The sequence below is a fragment of the Apodemus sylvaticus genome, chromosome 9, assembly GCF_947179515.1.
Source record: "Apodemus sylvaticus chromosome 9, mApoSyl1.1, whole genome shotgun sequence".
Lineage (NCBI taxonomy): Eukaryota > Metazoa > Chordata > Mammalia > Rodentia > Muridae > Apodemus > Apodemus sylvaticus.
Genome location: NC_067480.1, coordinates 47,283,146 through 47,306,904, shown reverse-complemented (window position 1 = coordinate 47,306,904; position 23,759 = coordinate 47,283,146). Strand labels below are relative to the sequence as shown.

Here is a 23,759-nt window from a genome sequence, read left to right as displayed (position 1 = left end):
GGTTGTCGATTTGTCCTTTTGATGGTGTCCTTTGCTTTACAGAAACTTTGTAATTTTATGAGGTCCCATTTGTCAATTCTTGATCTTAGAGCATATGCTATTGGTGTTCTGTTCAGGAACTTTCCCCCTGTACCGATGTCCTAGAAAGAGCAATTCTCTAATTCATCTGGAATAACAAAAAACCCAGGATAGCTAAAATTATTCTCAACAACAAAAGAAATTCTGGGGGAATCAGTATCCCTGACCTCAAGCAATATTACCGAGCAATAGTGTGAAAAACTGCATGGTATTTGAACAGTGACAGGCAGGTGGATCAATGGAACAGGATTGAAGATCCAGAAATGAACCCACACACCTATGGCCACTTAATCCTCAACAAAGGAGCTAAAAACATGCAACGGAAAAAAAGATAGCCTTTTCAACAAATGGTGCTGGGTCAACTGGAGGTCAGCATGCAGAAGAATGCGAATTGATCCATCCTTGTCTCCTTGTACTAAGCTCAACTCCAAATGGATCAAGGACCTCCACATAAAGCCAGACACTCTGAAGCTAATAGAAAAGAAACTGGGGAAGACCCTTGAAGACATCGGTACTTGTTTCTTTTTTATTAACTATTTAGTCATTAATTATTTAATAATTTAAGTTGATATGTGCATAGAATATATTATGATTATGTTTATCCCCTCTGCTCTTTCTCCTCATGCTTCCCAGATCCACTCCCTAGTTCCCTTTCATCTCTCTTTAATAAACCACTGAGTCAAATTTGTGCTGCTTATATACTCAGGGTGTTAGACCATCCATTAGCTCTTGGTCTCCCTAACAGTAGCCATGCCCTTGGAAAAAAACTGAGTCTCCCTCCTGAGCCATCAACCATCAACTGTCAGTAGCTCCATGAATGGGAACTAATAAGCCCCCCTCCCCCCACACATACACACATTCAGTACCAGAACACTGACTGGCTTATTCTAGTGCATGGTTTGTGAAGGAAAACACCAGACTCAGTATGCAAAACAAAGAGCATTTGTTCTGCAGAAACAACCAGTATGTGAGGGTCAACCATTCTTTGAAATGGCAACCTCAGACAAAGGCATACAGGCCTTCTTATAGGAAGTTGGGGGGTGGGGGGGGGCTCTCTAGAAGGATTAGGACATCTAACGTTTCATTGGTAAGTGCTAGGGGGGGTCACAGGTGGTCAGTGGTCAGCATTCTTTTGCAATGAATGTTTAACCATACGATGGAATAGAGCTGCCCGGAGCCAATGAACTATTCTAAGATATTTTCCCATTTTGATGGTTATCCCCAGTTTGTTATTTGGGAGCAGGATTCATAATTTTATTCTGAATTTCCTGGAGCTGGTGCCTTATGGCTTTTATTTTTTTCTTTTTCTTTCAAAATCAGGCCTGGTCCTTAAATGAAGACAAACAGTGTTCTTAAATGGAGACAAACAGGTTCTTAAATGCAGACAAATGGGGTTTATCATCTCCTTTCACTATGAGTTCATGAGTGTAGCCAACCTGTCAGGTCCAGAAGGCCTTGTTTCACCCATCTTCCCCAACTTCTAGCTCTTATAGTCTTTCTATCCTCTCTTCCATGACAGTCAATGAGGAGAGAGTATGTATGTTAGGATTCTGTCTAAGCTCCATCCCACAGTTACCTGGCAACAGCCAGGTAGGCGTGGCCCAGGAACTGCTTGGTCCCTCCTCCCTCTCTTGTTCTCTTGTTTCTCTCTTGCCCTCTTGGGTTCTTCCCTTACTCCGTCCCTTCCCGATTCTCTTCCCCCTCTCTCCACAATCTCATGTCCTGTTTCTATTTCTCTACTTTCTCCCTCTCTCTGCCTTTCTCTGCCTTTACTACCCTCTAACTCACATCCCCATGCTCTGAATAAACTCTATGCTATACTATACTGTCCATCCTGTGACTGGTCCTTCGGCAGAAGGGATGCTTTGGCGTGGGCCCACTGAGACATCCCCTTCCCCCATACCTCACCACACCCTCATAGAACATATTTTTCCCTCTCTTTATCTTTTTTATAAACACATCAATATAAATATTGCAATCATGGCTGATTACTACACAGATTCTTATTCTCTTCACTTTGACCATTTGTGAGTTTCTGTGTTAACTACCATCCACTGTACAAAAGATCCTCTATGTTGAGGCTGAAGAGTGGCACTGATCTAAAATAGAGCACAATTTGATACTACATCCAGTTAGCCAATAGTAGTAATAGGTTCTTCCTTGATACCTATGAGTTGCCTTGCCACCTTTGGGCCAGATTTACAGCAGAAAGGAAGCTTTCTAGTCAGTGCCAACTTGAGTTCTCCATGTCCTGTGAAGAAAATATGTGTTAGCTTCAGTAACAGGGTGTTACTATCAATTTCTCATGGGCAACCAAGAAAAATGACAATAGTCTGTGCTGTTTGGGGGGTCTCTGGATACCCCTGATAACAACTCAAGAAAAGGCATCCAACACCTAGGGATGGGCTATTTATTCAATAACATACAGCTTCTGGGAAGATTATTATAATCCCCTTCATCATAAATTATAAGGATGGCAGTAAGAAGGACACTAATGCCACTCATCAAATTACAACACTCACACACACACACACACACACATCTATAAATATATGCGTATCTATGTACACATATATATATCATAAGTTTCACACAACTGCATATGTATACAAGTGCACTTGTATATATAAGAATACGCACATATACATATATAAGTACATACACATATACATATATACATATGCACTTGTATGAAACTTATGAAATAGGTTTCTATATAGTTTTCCAAACATCTTTAGTATTAGCTATAACCCAACCATACTAAATCTATGCATATAGTCAAAGTATCCCATAATCTACTACAATATACAATGTTCATTGCTTTTTTATTCACAATAGCTAGAATTCTGAAAACAGCCTAGATGTCCATTGACTATAACTAGATAATAAAAGAATAGTAACACATACAATGTAATTTTATATAGATGTAAGGAAAAATGAAAATTTCACGTAAATAAATGGAACTGGAGAACATCATATTATATGAGGTCACTCAAAAAAGAATAGTGCATGTTTTGACTCATGTTGATCCTACTGTTGAACCTTTAGATCTTTGTGTTTAACCCAGATCACCTGTAGAACACAAGGAACTAAAGGATATCATTTGCTGCGACAGAGAAGAATGAGACTAAGAGGTGGGGATAACAGAACACAGATAATATTAAAGGAAGGGGGGATAATAGAAAAGAAAATGTAAATAGCAAGACTACTCTTTTAGAACACAAAGAAAATTGTCAACACTAAAATAATAAGAATATGAAATAAATTTCTCTAAATTAATTTCTTTCTATTAATCTAATTAGATTGGAGCTGAGAATCAATTTATCCGTTAAACTAAATATTGATCTGAGAAAATAAAAGCAAATATAGCAATTTATTTTCCAGTTTCTGCTTAAACAGAATGAACACATCACAAAATTAATCTGACTTTCATTGTAACTGCCCTCTGGCATTTATTCCTCTTTCTTTGGTAGACAGTTGAGTTTTATTTATGTGTAGAAATTTAAGGGTTAAAGAGGATCTCTAAAATGCTAGGAGCCTCCTAGCTGGAAGAAAGTAGTGCCAGGTCACAGAGTAGGACTCTGGTGTGGCTTTAAAGTCTGAGGGTTTTCAGATGTTCTAGCTCTCTAACTGTACTGAAATGCTGATGATAACTTCTAAAAGTCCTAAAAACTTGTTTGCACCTTCTGAGGGTAAAAAGCTGCTGGTTTAGGAGATTGACACCTACAGCCTAACAGCAGGTGATTAAGTAATGTGGCCTTTGTTCTATCCCAGCAGGAACTGGGCAGTTCTAACTTTCAGCAAGCTAGTCGAAAATCACAGGAAGAAAGAGGGACACTTTGGGCTGGAGAGATGGCTCAAAGGTTAAGAGCACTAACTGCTCTTCCAGAGGTCCTGAGTTCAATTCTCAGCAACCACATGGTGGCTCACAACCATCTGTAATGGGATCCGATGCACTTTTCTAGTGTGTGTCTGAAGACAGATACAGTGTATTCACATAAATAAATTTTAAAAAAAGTGGAATTTTTTTAAAAAAGAAAGAGGGACACTTTGAAAAGTGATTATAGCATTACTAAGTTGTAAAAAGTTTCCTATTAAAGCTATCTAAGAAAAAAGGGAGAAGCAGAAAGATTCTAAGTGGGGCAAGGGAAAAATTCTCCTCATCATTTTGTCCTCAGCACTTAGACATTATTCAGAATACATGATCACATTTTAAAAAAGTGATCACAAGTTCACACAAAAAAATCAAATTTTAAATTGAAAGAGATGTTCACAACAGAGAATGTTTACATGCATATCTATTAGGAGTAATTATCTAGCTAAACATCCATCACCTGTTTCAGATCCACAGGTTCACTGAAAGTTGAAAAAACATGACTAAGTTATTAGTAAAGTTTTGTATACATAAACCTAGCCAATATTTGATCTTCTGTCCTAGCACCTATAATAAATTGTTAATTCCCTTTTTATGACCTTTGGTTAATTGTTTTACAACTCTTAGAATTGTGTTCTGAGCAGGAGAAAGTCTGGTTACTAAGAGACAATAAACTGGTAACACATGGATGACTGACAGAGTTCTCATTGCAGTTTTGACTATCATAAAAGGATCTAATAGAAGTCCCATTATAAAATACTTTAATAATCACCAATATAATTTTAGAAATTCTTATAAAAGCCAGGTGGTGGTGGCACACGCCTGTAATCCCAGCATTCTGGGAGGCAGAGGCAGGCGGATTTCTGAGTTTGAGGCCAGCCTGGTCTACAGAGTGAGTTCCAGGACAGCCAGGGCTATACAGAGAAACCCTGTCTCGAAAAAATCAAATCCAAAAAAAAACCAAAAAAAAAAAAAAAGAAAGAAAGAAAGAAATCCTTATAAAATCATCATCATTTAGAATTAAGAAGTCATCTACTTGTCTATAAAACATAACTACAAGACAGAGATCTACTCAAAGGGGGTGGGCTAATACTTATGATTGTTAGACATGTTTAACTACAACAGGAAAAGCATATTAATAGCAGGAATCTTTTCTAAAATGAATTTTCTTGGACCTTGCCTATAGAACGAATCTGTCACAGATTAGAATTGGAAGCAGATCATCTAAGGAAGATTACCTGCTGGTTATTAGCTTGTCCTATGATGGCTCCTGACACTACAATATCCAAGATTCCTTAACTGAGGGACAAGGAAACTAATAAGGTTGTGTGAATATCTGTCAGCTAATCATGTATTAAATTCATTTAAATCAACTGTTTAGTTTTCTTATTGCTATGACCAAATGCTAGGAGAGTACTAGAGGGTGGGAAGGTGTATTCTTCATGCTTTTAGGGCAGGGATAGGGCAGGGAGGAAGGAAGTCACAGCAAAGGGGCCCCTCACATGTAATATCTCATCTCCTCTGCTCTCGATCTCCACCAATGGGAGGCAGAGAGCAAGAATTGCTGGAGCTCTCTGTTTTGATTCATCAGGGGGATCCCAGCCTACTCCTTATATTTTGGAGTTCACTTTCTCACCTTAGTTAGGTTCTATAGAAGCCATCTCACAGACATACCTGGAGGTTAGTTTCCCAGGCAATTCCAAATCTCACGGTGACAATGAAGATTAACAGTCAGCCACACATTTTAGCAAAACACAATGGAGTCTAAATGTTTCAAAATAAATTATAAATATTGTTTCAACACTTTAGTGACCTTTAAAAATTGGTATGGAACATATTTCATTTTACTAGATGATATTTTATGCTGATATTCTTATAGTAAATGAAAATCTGATGTTTTTAAGATATGAGGGTCAACTCTATTCAGTGTTCTTTCATTATTTTCCTTAGGGGGGAAAAACCAGGAATTGTGTTTATTGCTGTTGTTGTTTGTTTTGAGAAGCTTGATTTAACTTAGCATTGATTTACAAAGTCTTTTACAAACAGTTCCTGCAGGCATGGTAGTCTTAGATTTTCTTAGTCTATTTTGCTAAAAGGAGGACCATGAAGCTGAGCACTTGAGTGGGAACAGCAGGAAGAGATAGAGAGCAGGATATGAGCCATGACTTCTGTGCAGCATCTGTTTGCTTATATTTTATTTCTTTAGGCCCTAATTGATTTATTTTAGTCAATACAATAGTGAACTACTTGGTAATAGAAGATATCATGACTAATATTTTTCAGTAACAAAGAAAAACAACCAAACCCAATCAGAGTTATTTTTTAATTTTATTTTATTTTGGTGGCATTGAATTGTTTCATAGTAGATATTTAAGATGCTAATCGAAAGTTTAACAAGTTTTAAATAGAAACTAATCTTAGATTTTAATGAAAATTCAGTTAAATTCCCATTTTATACATAGAAATCATTTATCTGAAAATGTATGTGTGTATTATTCCAGATGAAATTTAAATTTAGATGCCCTCAAATATGCATCATATACTATGCACCCTGTTTCTTTTTATCTATTGTTTTAAAGTTGGGAAGTGCTTTACTTTAGTATCTATTTTAGCATGTAACTGATGAGGAAATGTTCTGTATGTGTTTCATGGTCTGCACTCCACAGCTACCATGGCAAACTTACTTTGAAGGGAATTGCCTTATGCTGTTTTCTATCACAGATATAAATGCTATAAATTAAATGAAAGAAAACAATTAGTAGAAAATCAAATCATAGGCCTTTATCAGAAACCATTTGTGATCAACAGAGTTACCTTTCTTTCCTCAGATAAATTAATATTCTTGCTAATAATACTTTGCATTTATTTCCAGGTCTCCCTTAAGAGCCTTGATACTTTACTGTGATTAGTATTAAGGAACTATTGCTACCTATTAGTGAGGCAAAAGTAATAGAAATATGTGTTGCCTTGAATATATTATTTTCAGAATACCTTAAAATATTTTGGGAGATTTATTATTGTATCTTTGGAGGAAAATAGACTCCTCCACAAAATTTCTCCAAATATTTCCACAAAAATTTGGAAACACATGTTCTGTGAAGTCACTTTAGGAAAGTATTTTACAAGCCTTGAAGAGGTATTTGGAAATCCTTGTTCCCTATGATTTTTATATTTACTTTCCAAGAACATATCTAGAAGGACATCCTTTATCTGATGATAAATCAACTACTTATTTCATCCTGTAATGTCATCTAAAGGGCTGGTGCCCACTGCCACTGCCCCCACCTTCAACAAACAAACACACACACACACAAAATCCATGGTGGACTAAAGGCTTAAGAGCCCACATTCTTTAGAAACCTTAAGGAGAGAAAGAAAAATAATATACTGTATTAGTTTTTACACTATGAGTTTTGCTGAATGTCACATATATTATTTGTCTTCTTTTAGTCCTACAGGAAAGGAAGTTTCCTTCCCCATCTTTTCTAGTTGCTAAGGTCTGTGGCTGTAGCTAAGCAAGGAGCAACAGCTTAACTTGTAAGAGGCCCTCACATTTGACCTTCAATATGCTATTTGCTTTCAGTCTCTGAGAAAAATTTATTTCAAAAGGATTGTGCTCAGCACAAAGCTCTGTAGTTAGAAGGCTGGCAGGGGAAAGGAAATATGAACAGCACGGTAACCACGTGCACTCATCATGATCTCTAAAATAAACAAACCAGTAAGCCCTTAATTCATAGACAAACAATGGCTACAGAGAACTATTTAGAAACCATTAACAAAGGTGTCCTAGCTGAAATCAGCATCCAGAACAGTCCATGAATTTGAATGCTCTGGGCTTATCTCTTTGCCAGCACTCTAGAGCTGTGTCTGGGGCCCTCTCCCCATCCCTTGCTGCCCAGACCCTTCCTGGCAGTATCTCACTCATTCTTATTGTCCTTGTTACACTGTAATGATATAATCTCTTGAGACTTTTTCATACCAAAGGCCAGCAGGCCTACTACTCTTCTTTATAGATTTTTTTCCCCTCTTATAAGTAAATTTCTATCAGTCCCAGGAAACTTATACACACATAAGATAATTATTTCATTATATACTGTAATTAATAGATAAGGCATTTTTATTCATAGGAGTATTAGGAGTGGCACAATATCTACCAAGGGGTTTGGTGTATTTCTTCTCAAGATGTAATTTTAGTAACGAAAACATTATTTTCAAGTAAGACTGTATAGAACACACATGCATGAGATGCTCTGTTTAATTGAGAGGAAACTGCTTCCTCCAGCAGCCCTCTGAGTGGCACTGGTTAATGTTAAGCTAACACGAAGCATGAACTAAGCACAGGGAGTACTTATAGAACAGTGGCTTTGTATCCTTTCCCACGTGTACACTCTGCAGTGACTCAACATGAGGGCTGCCATGACTTGGGAACGGAAAAAGGGAATATAGTGTAGGTGTAAACAGGCAGAGACCTGAGACTGCTAAACACCGGGCAGGGATCCCAGCAGTTCCCACACTGTTTTCAGCCTAGAATGCCACAATAGCACAGTGTGTTTGGAGCACCTAGGAATGATGGGGATGACTGTGAAGCAGGGAGAAGAGACTTCCTAGGAGTCCGAGCTTAAACCACAGAGCAAGCAGTACTTGCTCCGCTGAAACAGCAGGAAAGACATTTTGTAAACCTGAGATTTCAAATGTATCTGAATCATGTTCTCATGTATCACAAAACTGCCGGGTGGGGTCCCAGCGCCAGGGAGCAAAGCTGAGATCCTGTTACAAAGGAGCTACCTGGCTATTCACCTCTGTTGCCTCCCTCCCATTAATGGTCTGATTCTCGTGCCACTTGGAACACAGGCGAAAGCACAGCCATCCCTGTCTTCTATTCTTTCAGCAGTACACCAGCCTAAACGCCACAAGCTCCTTGGGGTCAGCAGATCCCAAAACTATTGTGCACTGTTACACAAATTCTCTTAGTCTGAGAATTATAAATCATTTAACTACAACGGTTAACTAGTTAAGCATCTCTACTCCATTTCAATTTCCCAGATAGGCATCATTTAAAGACCCAAGCTGATAAGTGACCCTTTTTACCAGGTCAGTGATTCGTCATCCAATCGAAAGCTCTGGAGAGTCTAAGAGAAAACATACAATAACCCACACCTCCCCCACAGTCATTATATAGAAAAGAGAGGGAAAAAAGTCTCCCCGCGGGCCCCTTTTGTGCTGTTCCTGCCAACGCAGCAGACCTCCTGCTATATAGACCCTGCTCCCAGCCCCACTCACCCAACAGAACCATCCCATCCGACCTGCTAACACCAGCCATGGGAAAGGTGAGCCCAGGGCACCCAGGGCCTGGGTAGGGACCTTCCCTAGGGGGTCCAGGCTACATCAGGCCTCTGAACCCTGTCTTGCCTTCCAGATCACCTTCTATGAAGACCGCGGCTTCCAGGGCCGCCACTATGAGTGCAGCAGCGACCACTCCAACCTGCAGCCCTACTTCAGCCGCTGCAACTCTGTGCGCGTGGACAGTGGCTGCTGGATGCTCTATGAGCAGCCTAACTTCACAGGCTGCCAGTACTTCCTGCGTCGCGGGGACTACCCTGACTACCAGCAGTGGATGGGTTTCAGTGACTCCATCCGTTCCTGCCACCTCATCCCCCACGTGAGTTTCTTCCTAGGGTGTTCACTGTCCCTCAATCTCACCTTGCCCCAATCTAGCCCAACTTTGAACTGAGGGACAGGGCACCTGCTATCTTCCTGTGGGCTTTCTCTAGGATTAGGAAAAATGGCACAAGCCTTTGAAATTTGAAAGCTCCTAAAATGGACCTGTAACAGGCTATGAGAACTGCTTTTTAGTTTTCCTATTTAACAGAAATGGCTGAGAGGTCCTTTGGCGAGTCGTGCTGGTGGTGTGCCAGCCATTGTAAAGATCAAATTTTGGCTGCATACACAAGTCCGTTTGGAAGTTATAACACTTTGCATGCATGGTGGATGGCACTTTACCAGCCGCTGTTCATTCCTCAAACTGTGTTGCATAGGAGAATCCTTCCCACAGAGGACTTCCGGAGGTGGATGGGGACACTGGGACAGCTTGCTGGGAAAGGGCAGGAAGCTAAGGAGGTCAAGATAACAGAGTAGACACGACAGGCAGCTTGAACTTTCGTTGCTGTAAACGGTTCACTCTCTTGATCTGCACAGGCCTCTTGAGAATATTTGACTTTTTCTTTTCGGTTTTATAAACGTGATTGGCCAGAGTACATTAGAGCTGAGAGTCGAACTTCATTCTTGAGTTTATTTATTTGCATTTTGTCGCTGTTGTTTACAGGGATTTTTCGGGATGCACCCACCCAAGGCTAGCCCCAAATTTCCTGTGTATTGCAGCCTGGCCCCCAACTCTGTCACTTGAAATCCTCTTGCCCCCGCCTTCTAAGGGCTCAGACTACAATCACGCACCACCACAACTCCTTTAGACCTAAATTTTGAAGTGATCTTGAGCCTCAGGTTTGAAAACAGGAACTGAAACAAAAAGAAGGGATAGATAAGAGGTTGCGCGACTCGAACTTTCTTAGAATTTCCGCCAACCTGTGATTTACATGGCATTGAGAGCCATTATTTAACTTTCTCAACGTAGTCACCTTCCACATAGAAAAGCTAGGGAGCGCCCCTCCCCCGGGCAGCGCGTGCTGCTTTGGCAAGCTCAGCTCAGGTTTTCTGATGTCCCCTTGTCTGCTGTTTCCTGGACACACACAGTCCAGTTCTCACAGGATCAGGATCTACGAGCGAGAGGACTACAGAGGCCAGATGGTGGAGATCACAGACGACTGCTCCCACCTGCAGGACCGCTTCCACTTCAGTGACTTCCACTCTTTCCACGTGATGGAGGGCTACTGGGTCCTCTACGAGATGCCCAACTACCGGGGGCGGCAGTACCTGCTCAGGCCCAGGGAGTACAGGCGCTACCACGACTGGGGAGCCATGAACGCCAGGGTGGGCTCTCTGAGGAGAATCATGGATTTCTATTGAATTTTCTTACTCTGCCCTTTCATCATTTGGAAGTTAATAAAATATTTCCTGTGTGTTCCATGCAGCGATGGTGTCCTGTGTTCATTTTAGCCTTCTTGGAAGGGTGGAGTAAAACTGTTGAAGGAAGAATGTGGACTTTCTTCTACTCAGTGGGCGTTGTGGACTGAGCAGTGGAGCTCAGCCTCCGGAATCCGGGCCCCAATCGCTCAATAGTTATATGTGGTAGGGCGTGCCACTTAGCATTTCTGTGCCTCCGTGTCCTGCTTTGTGAAGATGGGAGTAATAAGAGTCTTTTAATGAAACTTTGATGTAAACTAAGTGTGTTTACATTTTTGCATTGCGGACAATGGCTTTGCTAACAGTTTCCTGGAAGCTGTTCTGAGTGCGCAAGTGGATCATTTGCTCTTGTAGCACCAAGGAAGTCTTTATGAACCCCGAAGTACTAATCAGGAGCTGATCCGATGCAGTCATGCCAGGGTCTTGATTTACAAGCTTGAGCTCCGGGAAGCTTGTACCACTGACCCACGGGAAGTTCCGATGGACAAAAACCCCAGACCACTCATCAGGACAAGGTTTTATAGGAAACGACAGGTGAGAGGTGTTTCTAGTCTGACAAGCATCTAATTAGCATAACTGGCTGGTGCTGAGAGCCAAACCATAAACCTAACTTTTGTTTTCCTCCTAATTGGTGGTTGTTAGGCAGGGGCAGGCTTGTAACAGGGAGGTGCAGATATGTTGGTGACTCACTTGGAAACTGGTGCTAGATGCAGGATTTGTTGGGGGAATAACCTGGAGGCTCAGGTCTTGTTAGGGGGCTACCTGGGAGCTGGAGCTAGATACTGGCTGGTTAGTTTACTTGAATTTAAGCGTAGGCCAGATTGTCTAAAATAAAGTCTGAACCTCCCAAATTTGGTCTCTCCCTCTCAACTTTAGTGCTCTGACTTGAAACTGTTTGGGAGTGATTGAATAAAGGGGAGTGGCTAAGTAAAGCTGCATCGGTGGAAGAAAGAGTTAGAGACTTATTTATTAGCACAGTCATGTCTGATACATCCAAAAAGTCTAAAACTATACTATTGAATATATCTATATTGTATAGTGTGTGTGTGATGCTGTAAGCACAGATTTAGGAACCAAGGACCTTCTTAAAAGAAACCAAAGGACTCTGTCAAAAGTAGTTTCTATCGGAGCTGTAGGTGATATGAGCTAGTAGAAACATGGTACACGTCCTGTGTGAGTAAAGGCTGAGAGCACGTGGTTAGAAACATACAATGCAGGTATGCAAAGCTCACAAGCCTATCAGGGACCTGGTAGACATTATCCCCAAACTTGGATCCATCTCTGTGACACATATTGTGAGCTCACCAATAGCTTTTGGTGACTGTTTTGTTCCTAAGAGGAGTGGGGTGGGGGAGATGTAGGTGCTTGTTTAAGGAAGCTCAAGATGCCTTTGCAGCAAGGAGTCATGAAATGAAATCTAAGCAGTGTTAGCATTTCCTCTAGGCTCCACCCAACTGTTACCTAGCAATAGCCAGATACCCGGCTTGCTATAAAAAGGCTGTTCAGGCTTCTCCCCTCCCCCCTTCTCTTTTTGTCTCTCTACCCCTCCCTCCCTCCCTCCTTCCCTTCTTCCCTCCTTTGCCTCTCCGTCCCTCCCTCTCTCTTCTGGAGCCTTCCCACCTGGCCTCTTCCCTTCCTTCTGTCCTTCTCTGTGCCTGTATTTCTCTGCCCCCACTCCCTTTTCACCCGCCCTGCTTCCCTTGCTCCATATAAACTTCCTTTTATACTAGAGACATCTTTTGGCTGGTGCTTGGGTGGGGCAGGCAGGGACCTCAGCATGGTCTGTTAAGGCACCCTCTCCTGCTGCTGCGTTACAAAGCAAATCTGGCAGGCCTTCTGTTATACTAAAGGGTTCTTTTTATGTAGAGATACTACATTTTGTTTTATGTTTACATGGAATGGAGACAATACAACTCAGGATATTTGCTTCAGTAATTAAAAGGACAACTCTTTGAAAGTAAACTCATGGTGAACTAAACTAATTATGAAATAAGAACTAAGAATTATTTTCCTTTTGTAAATAGATATTCTTTTAATTTTTGGTAATTCCCCCCCTGCCTGTCTTCCCTTTGAACAAATTGTTTTCTGCTTGAATACAAAATACCAATCAGCTAGCAAATACATTGCCTCAGAACATTAGAATATAATAGTTATACTACTTTTGACTGATGTTTTACTAACCCAGTATACCTGCAAGCCCCGAGATACCTGGAGAAGCTCTGAAGAACTTTTAGAGTTGCTGTGTTTAGTGAACATGTGGCTGCAAACATTTGGAGTTACATCAGTCTGAATACATGTTCTAAGCATAAAATGGCCCCATGATCTAAAGACTCAGAATGAAGAGCACAAATAACACCTTAATATGCTTGCATATAGCATACATTTATGTTTAAAGAATATTTTATGTGTTAGACTAAATAAAATACATAGTAAAGAAAAATTAAAACCAATGCTATTCATACATTTTAACCTTTAAAAGGTAGCAATCTTTTTTAAACTTTTAAAATATAAGTCTTAAATCTAAGATTACATTCCTTCCTATATTCCTGTTGATGATGGAGACACTCGCCATGATCGAAGATGAGTGGGAAATTGTGCTCACACAACATTCAGACCTTAGCATTGGGGTTTGAGATGTTTTGGCATGAAAATTGGGTTTATTCTGAGAGTTAATAGGTAGAAGGTAATATATTTAACCGTTTATAGTCAATAATTCTCCTCTACAAATATGCTCAATTATACTGTAATTTTCACTTGTCATCAGTGAAAGAGAGCTGGACAAGACTGAGTCCCACCCTTGTGCTGTGAGTGTCCGATTCAAATGCTCCTGCAATTTGAAATGTCAACAGCAAAAAATGGTTCCCACTGAAACAAGTCACTACTCAGCCCACCCCACCAGTCTGCCCCTAGTACAGTGACAGCTATTCAGCTGCAATGCTTTCAATTTGGAATCTGTGCTCTGCATCCCCTGGAAGAGCTACTATATTGCATTGTATATAAAGTAGATTCAAAATCTGTACTTCAGATGCTCCCTGGACTTACATAGCCTGCCATTTACCATCACTTAAAGGCAGTAGGAGGCGTGTCTAGTGTCTTTCTTCTGTTTACTTTTGTTTCCTCTCCACCCTATCATCTTTATGGTGCTCCTTTCTGTATTCACCCAAGTTTTTAACTATTGAAGGATAACTGAAGAACGAGAAGACTAGAAGTGTTTTGCATATCAGTAGATCTGGCACAGCCAGAGTTTTTGTTTTTTTTTGTTTTTTGTTTTGTTTGCTGTTGTTGTTAGATCTAAAACATAAATTCTTACTCTAGATAAGAGGTGACACTGAAATCCTGCATTTGGATGTAGGGAGAAAGCCTTTGGGAAGTAGCAATTTCTGATGAGTTAGGATATCTTAGTCACATAAAAAACATTATTTGGTGAAAAGAATGCCTTGATCTAAGAGAGGTAGGAGTAAATCCTTGAGGTAAGAGGAGTGCCAGGAGTTTACTAGTAGACAGTACCAGAGAATGACAAAATCTGTACCAACCAGAAAATCCCAGCCTTAGTTAAAGGCATTGAAACAGGAGAATCTTAAAGTATGTGGAAAATGTAATTCAGTAAATCCTAAGGGTGTTTGTTTGTTATCTCTGAACAGGTAGAGTCTGCCCTAAAAAATGAATACTCCAGGCAGAAAGAGTATTCAACTTATAAGGTTCTCATATATCACAATATCCCACCAGTCTACTGCTGTGCAGTACCCCTTATTACGTCTCATTTGTCACACAATTCATTGACTCCTTACAGAGACCTTACTGGATAGTTTTATGACAACTCTGTACAAGTCAAAGTATCTTGAGGAAGAAATCTGAGAGGAGGGAACTGTAGACATGAATTTCTTGAACAAGGGTTCAAGTTCTAGCCCACCACCCAACAGAGGTAGTGGAAGAGAAAAAGATATTAGGATATAGGGGAATGGACCTGTTATGCAACAGTTCTTTAGAGGTGAGCTCCATCTTCTTTGGCAGCAGTTCAGTCCTATAGCAAACACCAAACATGACTCAGTCGCTGTAGAACAGTCCTCTAGGCAGGCAGACAGTAGCCACGAACCAGCAATTGTAGTTCAATCCTGAAGAAACCATAAGGCTTGCCAACCAGCCTGAGGCCACTACAGCAAGCTGCTGCAGGAACCCCAAGAGCACTTCTTTGGAGAGTTTCTCTCAATGGCTGCATTACCACAAATTGAGCTCAACAGTGCTGTGTAAGGTGATCCAATACATGCATGTTGTTAGCGAAGAATACTGAGGTGGAGCAAACCAAACCCAACGCTCAGTGCTCATCTCTCACTGTCTGTGGGGTCATATTTATACTCCTTCATCATGGCTCCTTTCAAACGTTTGCTATATCAAAACATTCTTTCACCTGTGTCTGCTTCAGGGAAACATCTTTTTTCTAATATCTGCTCCAACAAATCAACCTTTCACCTGTGTGCCCCAGCAAACCATCATTTGACATAACATTCCAAAGAAATTAGAAGTTTCCACTTCAGTTAAGAAAAGGCAGAGCTGTAGGGCATTTTCTTCATTAGTGATTGATGGGGAAGGAGCCAGCTCATTGTGAGTGGTGACTTCCCTCTGCTGATGGTCCTGGGTTTTGTAAGAAAACAGGCTGAGTAACCCCCTTTGGAGGAAGCTAGTAAGTACCATTCTATGGCCTCTGCACTAGCTCCTCTTTCCAGGTTTCTGCCCTACTTGAGTTCCTCTCCTAACTTCCTTCAATTATGGACAGTGATGTAATAGTGTAAGTCAAATAAGCCCCTTCCTTCTCAATTTGCTGTTGGTCACAGTGTTTAATCACAGCAATAATAACCCTAACTAAGACTAAATGTATCCATGTTCTCTGGGTTGAAAGTATTGTTCCCACTTTACTAAGAATTTACTAAGAGCTACAGCAAAAACAAAAATGACATGTCAATCAGAAACTGGGCTAAGATTCAACCTTAAATGCTTCTTGGCTTTATATGACCTTTAGTTTATAGATGTACATAAGGGGAATAGAAGGCACTCTAGCACTCTAGCGTCTTTCCTTTGTGCGTTGTGTACTTTCTGTTTAGCTTCCACCCTGAACTTCTTCCTGGTCCTTCAAGCGTATTCACTGCTTTTTCAACCACTGAAAGAGAAGAAGACAAGATAGTGTCCATGTGGATGAATGATTAAGGAAGGACCCCAGAGGTGTTTTTCCATACCAGTGGTGCAGCCATAGATATAATTTTGTTAGCTCCAAAGAGCAAATTGTTATTCCAGACAAGAAGATCTAAATCATGCACTAAGTGCTCAGGACCTCCAGGGGGGAGGTTTTCTCTTCATAATGCAGAATGACACTCAATAATGTTTATCAAATAGCTAGCTGGCTAAGAGTAGCTTTTTATAGATATTGAAAACTAAAATCTAGAGAAATGTGGCATGGTTTGTTCATGAACTATTTATTACTGTGTCTGGGAGAAAACATCGATATTCTGTGCTTTTGTCAGCAAAAAGAATGGTAATAGACGAAAGACAAAAAACACAGCAAAAAGAAACTTTGTTTTTCAAATCGAATTCCGGTTTTCACAATTCAGTTGAGCTCATTTTCAAAAACAAGATAAGACTTGGGAAAAGTTCAGGATGCTCGTTCTGAACGTGCAATTATTTTTATCCTGCCACATTTTTTGACATAGAGATAGGAGCTGTCTGAGAATGATGGAAAGGATTCTCTAAGTCACCAAAGCCAAAATATTGATAAAAGACCGAATGTTTACAGTGTTTGAGAGATAAGGAGTTACTCTAAAAGAATTGAGGCTCTGATTAATTTTATAAAAAGCTTTTTGCTCTGACCTAGAAGTTACAGTAAGTAATTAAATGGATGTGAAAGCTGAAATATTTGATTCCCATTTCCATGTGCTGATAACAATTCAACCTTAGGAATGATGTGCATTTTTCAAAAAGAACCATGTGTGATTGATATGCACTGATGCTGTTCTCTTATAAGTTTATGTCAACATGTGAATTCCCAGAAAGAAATAAAAGGCTATCACATCTATGTAAGGATTCTACAAACAAGGCTGGAGAACTTACTAACACTTTGTGATTGGGGGAAGTTGGACTATTATTACAGGACCAGACTATTTAGTTCCTTTAGTAGCCATTCATTGCTTACCTCTGTGTCTGACCTAACATTCTTTCAACTATAAGTTAAAACTTTTGGCATGCATTAACAGACAACTACCTTGTGCCAATGGGTAAGCCAAGAATGCCATCAGATAACATCTAAACTAAGCACAGTTTTCCCTGTCTGTGGAAATGTCCCGCCATTTGGAAAGTGACCCCACATAATTTTCTTTTGTTTTATTACTGTAAAAGTGCATATAACCACTTTTATATTGTAATGCATTGTTCAGGACCACTTGAACCTTGGTTCTGAGGTGTGGTCATTCATGCTTGATTCAGAATAAATAATTTTTTATTTCTTTACTATGAGATTAATAGTTGATATAGATTTACAAAAGATCTAAACAAGTGTTATTGATATTATTTAATGAAGTACCAACAATAAATAACAAAATAATATAGGAATCTCAAATGTATAAATTCTAACTAATTCTTCATTATATATAACTCATATGTAATTCTGCTTATTACTTCAGTATACAAGATATTCCCATAGGTTTAAGTTACTAGACTATTTCTGGTTTCAATAATATTTACACTTACACTGTATTTAGTCATCGGTACTTTTAAGTCTTTTTGTCTGAAAGAGCTCTAGAAATATTTTATTTTTTAAATTTTCATGACCATGATTGTTAGCATTCTATCTAAAGTTCACCCCCACAGTTACCTGGCAACAGCCAGGTAAGCCTGGCCCACTATAAGAGGGGCTGCTTGCTGCCTCCTCCCTCTCTTACTCCTTCCTGTTTTCCTGCCTGCTTCTCTCTTGCCCTCTTGGGCTCCTCTTCCTCCCTCTTCCCTTCCCCCCTCTCTCCAGGTGGTCATGGCTGGCCTCTACTTTTCTATTCGCTCCCTCTCTCCCCCTTTCTCTGCCTTGACTACCCTCTGAACTCCCCTCCTCATGCCCTAAATAAACTCTATTCTTTTTTTTTTTTAAGATTTATTTTTATTTATTTACTGTAGCTATCCTCAGACACTGCAGAAGAGGGAGTCAGATCTCATTATGGATGGTTATGAGCCACCATGTGGTTGCTGGGATTTGAACTCAGGACCTTCGGAAGAGCAGTCAGTGCTCTTGACCACTGAGCTATCTCTCCAGTCCAATAAACTCTATTCTATACTATACTGTCCTGTGGCTGCTCCCTCGGGGAAGAGATTGGCCCGCTGAGGTACCCCCTTCCCCCACACCTCACCACACCCCCATAAAACATATTCTTATAGCTACTTATCTTTTTATAATAACAACAATGATGTCTTTCAAGACTCTGCTAAATATTTTGTAGACTGTCCACAATTTGTGGTTTGCATGATGTGTCCTCAAGATGACCTGTAGAGTAATACATTTAGGTAGGAGTATCATATAACTGATTCTTTTTTGTTGCTTTAAGTTTTTATTTAGTTTTTTTTTTCAATTAATTTGAAACAAGTTTTGCTATGTAGCCCCAGTTGGTCTCAAACTCAACCCTCATAACTGAACATGTCTGTTGCTGGAGCCTTTGGCATCTATACACATGTTCAACAATTCATTTTTGGGGTGGAAGGAGAAATTATTTATTTACTTTTAAATTCAAATTTTGTTCATAAATTTTTATTTAGACAGAGCTATCCACTCATTCACATACTGCTTATAACACACACATACACACACACACACACACACATATATATATATATATATATATATATATATATATATATATATATATATATATATATGTTATTATTGAAGAGCTAAGTAGCTGCAACACAGATTTCATGCTTAACAAGTTCATTACCTGGTCTTTTATAAAAGGAAATCATTTGCTGACCCTTAGTATTTTCTCTTTTTTATTTTTGACACAAAAGTACACTTACATCCTTTTCCGTAGTTTTCCTTTTTCTTCCTCCTAGCCCAGCCCTATACCTTGCTCTCTCTCAACTTCATGATCTCTGTTTCTGAAATTATTGCTCCATATATATGTATGTTCCTAAATATATACATACAACATGCTTAGTCCTTTAATATTATTTGAATTATGTGATTTCAAGGCCGATCACTTCATGCTGGATAACCAATTTGAGACCTTTTCCCTAGCCAGGTGGTGGTTGTACATGCCTGTAATCCCAGCACTCTGGGAGGCAGAGGCTGGCAGATTTCTGAGTTTGAGGGCAGCCTGGTCTACAGAGTGAGTTTCAGAACAGCCAGGGCTATACAGAAAAACCCTGTCTCAAAAAAACCAAATCCAAAAAACAAAACAAAACAAAAAAAGCGACCTTTTCCCTGAGGAAGACTATTTCTCAGCATTCCTTAATTGCCTATAGTCTTTTGTCTAAGGTTGAGACCCCATGTGATTTCCCCTTTCCATGTTAGCACGTCTATTGTCATTCTTGTTCAGATCTTATTTAGGCAGTCAAGTTTATAAGACTTTATGAGTGCAGCTTCAGTGATATTTCTAGGAGATAATACCTCAAAGCAAAGTCAAAGCAAATCTGCCTTTTACAAGCTTTCTGTCCCCTCTTCTTCAATAATCACTGAGTTTTAGGTGCAAGAGTTCTATTGTAGATGTGTCAACTGGGGCTGTGCACCACACTGTCACTTGTTCTTTGCATTTTGACAAGTTGTGGTTTTCTATAATGGTCCCTGTCTGTTGCAAAGAAATGTTTCTTTGATGATGGGTAAGATTTGCACTTATTTTTGGGTATAAACATTTAGAGTGTAGTTAGGAATTATGCTGGTTAGAAAAATGAGAGCTGTATGTTCTCCTACAACATAAAGTCACCTATGATTTCATTGCCCAGGTAGTTTGCTTTTTTTGCTTTTTTTTTTTTTTTTTTTTTTTTGGTAGCATGATCCCAGCCAGTTCTGAGGCTAAAGCAGGTTTGTTTTTTCCAGTGTGCTTTTATATCACTTTAAGTGGGAGTGCTATCTTAAGGTTGACGGTTTTCTAAGTTGAACTATGTCTAGGCTAATTGCTAGGGGTTTAAACATTTTGAGTTGGGGTCTCTCAGCATCAGGACTTGACTATTGGCTAAATGATAAGGATATTTATTCATGCAAAGAACTGGGATTTGGTTGCCAGTACCCACTGGTAACTCATCATCATCCATAACTCTAGATCCAGGGTACCTGAGTCCCTCTTCTAATATCTATGGCACTAGATACCCATGAAGTGTACATACATGCAGGTAAAACACTTACACACATAAAATAAATAAATCTTTTAAAAAGTTAATATATGGTATAAATGTCTCAAACTCACTAATGAAAATCACATTATTTTAGGACTGCAATAAAGCTTTGTTTTTGTTCTGGCATATCATGAGTCACTATGCTACTTACTGTGAGATCTGGAAGGCCCATTTAGGAATTCAAAGAGTAGCATGATCTATTTAATAAGGCCAACACATAAAAAGAAAATCACAGAAGCTGCAGGAAAGCTGCAATCCTAGTTTAACCAAGCATGATGCTTATCTCTCTTTGGATATCTTACTATGCACAACGTAAGTATTCTTAGACTTGCAAATCATTTAGTGTGGAATTTCCCCTTAGTGTAGAAAAGACATAACACTCAGCTTAGGTTTTGCTCTGCTTCTTGTGACTGAGAAAGCATCCCATAAAATGAACCAAATTATAGCTTTCTGTATTCCAGGATCTAGGTAATTCAGGATTAGAAGCATGAGCAGGTTGGATCCCTCATGTTGCAGATCTCTGTATCTGGAAAATGGTGAATTTTCCTTTGGTTCCCAGCATGTAGTTTTGGGATAAACACCAAAGAGATACTATTTTTCCCCCTTGTAGCAACTGGAGTTGAATTTTCTGAAAACACTTTACATGCAAATTGTCTTCCAAAATGTCTGTTACATTTCTGGTTGAGTTCTCCTTTTATATTTGTGCTCAATATCCTAAAGACTACAGTATTTGGAAAATAACTTGCAAGCTTTTAAAAAGATTACCACCTGCTCATTAGAAAAAGAACACAATTCTTCATAAAAGAAAATTAACCCAAAATGAAGTGGGACACATTTCTTCTCTTTCTCTGTTTGCAGTATATGAAGGGCCTGTCCCTCTTGTCCCTTACACAATTCATGAATAAAAAAGAGAAGATTGGTCAACTTCCCACTCAGTTTTCCAAGAAGCTAGAGGACAGTGTGATGCGTTTTCTTTTGTCTCTGGGCCAGCCCTGAATACTCTATGCTCTACATCAGGGAGAAAAAAAAAAAAGCAAAACACCAAACCAAACAAACTTTCAAAAGCCAAAAACAATACAAACAAAAGAAAAAAAAAGACAAAAAACCCCAAACACCAAACTAGTGCATAAAAAGCTTTTATTTATATAACAATATAACTCATTTTAAAGAAATGAATGTTAGATTTTGTGCTAGATTTTTTCAAAGTGGTTCTACAGGCAAGGGTATACTTATATAATGAATAAATTACTAAGAATATTTTGAAGTAATTCTTCTTTTTTAAAACCTCCTTTAGCGTTTGACATACTCTTTTGATAATTGTCCAAGAAGATTGGCATTTGTAGTAAATGCCACTTTACAGTTTATGCACTAATATGAATTATTGAAATGGATAAATTAAATAAGTACTTAAATTGGTCAATTCAATCAATGCTTGCTTAAATTAATAAATAAATAAAAATAAATAAATAAAGTGAGGCTAAAACAAACCTGTGTATGCAAACATATGTTGAATATTTTCTCTTATTTAAATGAAATTATTAAGAATATCTGCTATTATCTTTAAAAGAATAAAAGAAAAAGATTATTAATAAGCCATAAGTTTCCTAGAAGAATGCTGGCCTTCTGTAGGAAATACATCTTATTAGATAAGAAGCCTTTCTCTTCTTTAAGAATAGTCTACAGAATGTGAATGTGTCGGTGGGCAGCTGTTGTGGGAATAATCTATTAAGGGAATTCTTGGTCAAAAACAAGTTGTTGAGAAAAGTAAAACTAGGGACATATGCTGTGCAAGAGGTAAGTGTTAAAAGGAGAGATGCTGATCTGACAGGAAAGGGAAATCTGAGTTCAAGAGTCAGTCTAGCCTGGCCTTCCCCACTGAGCAGGAGGAGAAAGAGTACTGTTTGCTATCTATACACAGCAAAAGGCTCTTCAGGTGATGGCAGGTTACAATAAATGATGAAATGTATTGCATTTCACTGTCATTAAGTAAAACTCTGCCCATTATTATTATTATTATCATCATCATTATTATTATTTGGTTTTAGGGTGACTTTGTGGTTTCATTGTTGCTGAAGACAATTGTACCTATATTCAATTGAATATACCATAGGCAATCTCAGGCTTCGTTCTCAGACAGTGATTTTTCTATGGCATAAAGGGAACAAAAAGGTCATTTTTTTCTTTAGTATATATAAAATATCTATAAGGAATTCTTTTGGAATATTTTTAAGGATCCCCTGCCCCAACAATTTGTCATACCTGTTTTCAAAAGTAATAGGGATGACAAAAAGATTCAATTACATGAAGAAGAGAATATTTAAATCCCACGTGAAATTTATTTCAATAATGCACTTCAGTTGATAAGACTTTAAGCATTTTTTTTTTTTTACTGTGAATTAAGTATCTCTAATATCTCTGGCATCTACAGAGTATAAAAAAAAAGCTAAGAGGCTCCATTTGTGATTTCTGATTATATGAATTATATCCATTAATTTACAGCACTAAACTTTCACTTAGACTGAAATTTCAGATTCAATTTACTACAGAGAATTTTGTTCACAAATGAAGAGATTGGGTTAAGTGATGCATTACCAAGAGACAATTCCTGGAAAGAAATGGCTGTTTTTGATTAATCAAATAAATTCATCTCCACGCCAGGAGTTACAGGACTTGAAAAATTGTGCAATTCAGAGTAGCAATTGCACCTCAAAAATATAAGGCAAATACTGGAATTAAAAATGGGGAAGATATCTTAATGGGTATTTCTGCAAACACATGTAAATGACCAATATGCAATGGAAAAAATACTCAACATTATTAATGAGATGTCATAAGACAACACTTCACAAGATGCCTCCGATGATTTTTAGAGGTCATATAATAAAAACCATGGAGAAAAATGTGGAGAAATGAGAACTGTCATGTGCTGTGTTGTGGGAATGTAGAAAAGGTGCTTCCACATTGGAAACAGTGTATTAGTTCTTCAAATCATTAAACATTGATATATTATTAACTACTAAATATTTGTATGAAGGAAATTAAGACCTATAGCTATATAAAAACTTACCAATAAATAATATTCAGAGAAGCATTATTCATAATCATCAAAGGTAGGAGCAACTCAAACATCTAACCAACGATGAACACAAAGGCAAGGCAAACATGATGTCTGGGTAGAACAGAATATATTTTATCAATGAAAGAAACAGCTGCTGCAACATAAATGAGCTTTAAAATGCTATGATTTATAAAATAACTCAGTCATCAAGGACCCTATCATGTGATTTTTTTTACTATGAATTGTAGCCAGAATAGACAAACCTATACAAAATAGATTGTAACTCCTGCCAAGGAGGCAGGGAGGCTAACTGCAGAT

The 23,759-nt window shown here is 38.8% G+C and overlaps 1 protein-coding gene across 2 annotated transcripts; it reads left to right on the top strand.

The window, feature by feature from the left end:
• Positions 1–9,270: 9,270 nt before the first annotated feature.
• Positions 9,271–10,972, top strand: LOC127692720 (gamma-crystallin F). Of its 2 annotated transcripts, none has more exons than XM_052193335.1 (3): positions 9,271–9,279; positions 9,369–9,611; positions 10,700–10,972. In XM_052193335.1, exons 1-3 carry the CDS (start codon positions 9,271–9,273, stop codon positions 10,970–10,972), a joined length of 525 nt encoding a protein of 174 aa, XP_052049295.1. The 2 variants fall into 2 exon arrangements, with proteins under 2 accessions (XP_052049295.1, XP_052049294.1); XM_052193334.1 differs by having other exon boundaries at positions 9,369–9,628; positions 10,705–10,972.
• Positions 10,973–23,759: the final 12,787 nt, after the last annotated feature.